The sequence below is a fragment of the Glandiceps talaboti genome, chromosome 23 (assembly GCF_964340395.1).
Source record: "Glandiceps talaboti chromosome 23, keGlaTala1.1, whole genome shotgun sequence".
NCBI lineage: Eukaryota > Metazoa > Hemichordata > Enteropneusta > Spengelidae > Glandiceps > Glandiceps talaboti.
Genome location: NC_135571.1, coordinates 1,878,111 through 1,881,802, shown reverse-complemented (window position 1 = coordinate 1,881,802; position 3,692 = coordinate 1,878,111). Strand labels below are relative to the sequence as shown.

Sequence of the window (3,692 nt, the reverse complement as noted above, 5' to 3'; positions counted from 1 at the left end):
ACAACACAACACAACACAGCACAGCACAGCACAGCACAGCACAGCACAGCACAACACAACACAACACAACACAACACAACGTAACGTTAACGCCACACTCACCGCACCACGCCACGCACCTCCCCGCACTACACCACACCGCACCGCACCGCACCGCACCACCCAGCGCAACGCAACGCAACGCAACGCAACACAATACAATGCAATGCAATGCAATGCAATGCAATACAATACAATACAATACAATACAATACAATACAATACAATACAATACAATACAATACAATACAATACAATACAATACAATACAATACAATACACATAACACTGCAAATAAGCGTGTGCTATTTACTTTGATTGATGTGAAAAAGTTATCATCCGGTCACTGAGTTCAATAACAAAACAAAAACACCACAGCAACGTATTCTACTCGGGAATAAATCTAATGATTATAAATATAATCATAATAAGATTACTATTAGTTGATTTTGTCAAAAAAAAATGTTGATATATAACAACAGCTGCCTTGATTATCAATCATATAGTATATTTTGCCTACCGCGTAGTATTGTTTACGTGGCTGGGGTAGCTTTGAATCACAACACGTTAGAAGTTTCGACTGGTGAGTATGTCAAACAATTTATTCATAATTATCATAGTTTTGCTTCTTTTAATTTCGAATCTTAATCTTAATAAGAATAATTAATAATCATGGGTTTTTATTATTGTATTTTTTTATTTGTACACGTATATTGGGACAACAAAATCAATCATAAAATATGTATGTATATGATTAGTGATATTTGATATGGAAATACTGTGTATTTAGAGGATTCTCTTCGTGTCCATGAATTTATGGATGTTGTAAAATGGTGGTGGTGGTGATGATGATGATGATGGCAATGCTCTTCTCTGTCTCTCTTGTCTGTCTGTCTGTCTGCCTGACTGTCTGTCTGTCTGTCTGCATGCATGCATGCATGTATGTATGTATGTATGTATGTATGTATGTATGTATGTATGTATGTATGTATGTATGTCTCTGTCTCTCTCGCTCCCCCTCCCTCTTCCCCCCTCTCTCTGTCTGTCTCTCCCCCTCCTTCTCTCTCCCCTCTCTCTTTCTCTCTCTCCCCCCCTCTCTCTCTCTCTCTCTCTCTCTCTCCCTCTCTCTCTCCCCCCCCCTCTCTCTCTCTCTCTCTCTCTCTCTCTCTCTCTCTCTCTCTCTCTCTCTCTCTCTCTCTCTCTCTCTCTCTCTCTCTCTCTCTCTCTCTCTTGTTTGTATCACAACAAACTACAAGTTGGAATAAACAGCATGAAGCCTATAACTCAAGTAAATGATGTTTTTTTTTCAGTGTCAACAAGTGTATCCTATGTAATTACCTTTATAATAATTTACAGTGTACATGGTGGTAAGTTTGAAAAAACTAAATTATTGTTGCAAAAGTAGACTAGGTCTTTTCAATTGCAACACTACAAAACTAAGCATAACAGCAATCAATGTGTGATGTCTACTGGAAATGACAGATTTATTCGATTCAGATACATATGATACCTACTTTATATCAATACGATTGGTGACACAGCTGGACTAACTAGTGCATCCGACAGTTGGGACTCATATCACACAGTTAATCCAGGGATCATTAAAGTTTGTAATCCCTACATTTATCAGACGAGTAAATATGACCCAGAAAAGATTATGTGAAATGTACAAATATACGGACAGACATACGACGTGTTTGTTGACATGGATGAGAGCGAGAGAAAGAAACAGACAGACAGACAGCCAGACAGCCAGACAGACAGACAGAGACATACATACATACATACATACATACATACATACATACATACATACATACATACATACATACATGTCCATACATACATACACATACATACATACATACATACATACATACACACATACATACACACACACACACACACACATACATACATACATACATACATACATACAAACATACAAACATACATACATACATACATACATACATACATACATACATACATACATACATACATACATACATACATACGTACGTACGTACGTACAGACGTACAGACAGGCAGGCAGACAGACATACAGACAGACAGACAGACAGACAGACAGACAGGCAGGCAGGCAGACAGACATATACACACAGAGACAGACAGACAGACACAGGCAGACAGACAGACAGACAGACAGACAGACAGATAGACAGATTAATCCTGGCTAATTTGCAAACGGATCAGATGACAATACACCGCATGTACTATCATCAGTCTTATCTTACCACCACATTTTAAAAATAACATTATAACTATTGGTATTAATGTGATAAATGATGGCTGTCGTTTCATAGTTGTTTTTATTCAGATACTAGTTTATTATCAAACACAGCCGTATACAACATAATGTAACAACTGTATACAACATAATGTAACAACTGTATACAACATAATGTAACAACTGTATACAACATAATGTAACAACTGTATACAACATAATGTAACAACTGTATACAACATAATGTAACAACTGTATACAACCTCTAATAAAAATGTTTTCACATTAAACATTTACATGATATCAAAAAATTGTAAAAATGATTGATTTGGCGCTAAAAATCATGTGGCAGAGGTTAACGACGTCATTAATTACATCTTACTGTGTATCAGCGCTTATCTTATGAACGTATCAAATATTACACAAAAACAACCAACCCGTCATATTTCTCTATGTGCTACACCCATTTATAGCATTCATATTACAACCAGTAACACTGAAGTAAACCACTTTCTCCATGTGCTACACTCATTTATAGCATTCATATCAAGTGTAAAAGTATACTGTTTGAACTGGTTTATTGACAAGCCTAGCATGTGACCTTTCTAATAAGGTCAATTAGCAAATGAAAAAGTATACTTTTACACTTGATATAGATGCTATAAATAATTGTGGTACAGACAGAAAACGCGTTACTCCTGTGTTATGGGTACATACAGCCATCATATCATGAACTCCAGTATTGTCAAAGCAAGCAGTCAGTCAATGCATTGTTAAGAAGATATTGTTCTTATTTTACTCAGGTCAAAGGAATTCAAATACTCATCGAACACTGAAGCTATCTCTCTATTTTTACATAGTGCAGTTTTCCAGGATACGCCACCAAGATGAGTAAACCTTGTATTTCCATATTAATGGGCCTGTTGGTTATTTGCATGACAAATGCCACTGGATTTGATACTTTCGATACATTCTTTTTTGACTCAAAAGGTAAGATAAAACATGGTGTAATACAATTAAAACTCACGAGACCTGATACAGAAACAAAACATCGTCTGGCTTGCCAAAAATCTCACTAGCTACATTTTATCGTCTGGCTTGCCAAAAAGCTCACACTGCTACATTTTATCGTCTGGCTCAACAAAAATCTTACTAACACTGCTACATTTTATCGTCTGGCTAAACAAAATTGTTACTAACATTGCTACATTTTATCGTCTGGCTAAACAAAATTGTTACTAACATTGCTACATTTTATCGTCTGGCTCAACAAAATTGTTACTAACACTGCTACATTTTATCGTCTGGCTATTAAACATGAGTCAAATTGACTGGCCCTCGAGAAGGAGTTTTACGTTCAATTGTTGATGAGTTTTGGTGATTTGAATTGTATCATATCATG

General features: G+C 36.2%; 1 protein-coding gene across 3 annotated transcripts in view; it reads left to right on the top strand.

Moving 5' to 3' along the window:
- The first annotated feature begins 581 nt into the window (after positions 1 to 581).
- Positions 582 to 3,692, top strand: part of LOC144453045 (muscle M-line assembly protein unc-89-like) — a 5,674-nt gene continuing 2,563 nt past the window's right edge. The window contains exons 1-3 of one of the 3 annotated variants that reach the window (XM_078144316.1): positions 582 to 622; positions 1,350 to 1,406; positions 3,151 to 3,280. In XM_078144316.1, coding sequence (XP_078000442.1) covers positions 1,401 to 1,406; positions 3,151 to 3,280 — 136 coding nt within the window. In that variant the 5' untranslated portion in view covers positions 582 to 622; positions 1,350 to 1,400. Of the gene's footprint in view, positions 623 to 1,349; positions 1,407 to 3,093; positions 3,281 to 3,692 lie in introns of all 3 variants that reach the window. The other 2 variants (XM_078144318.1, XM_078144317.1) reach the window with 2 other exon arrangements.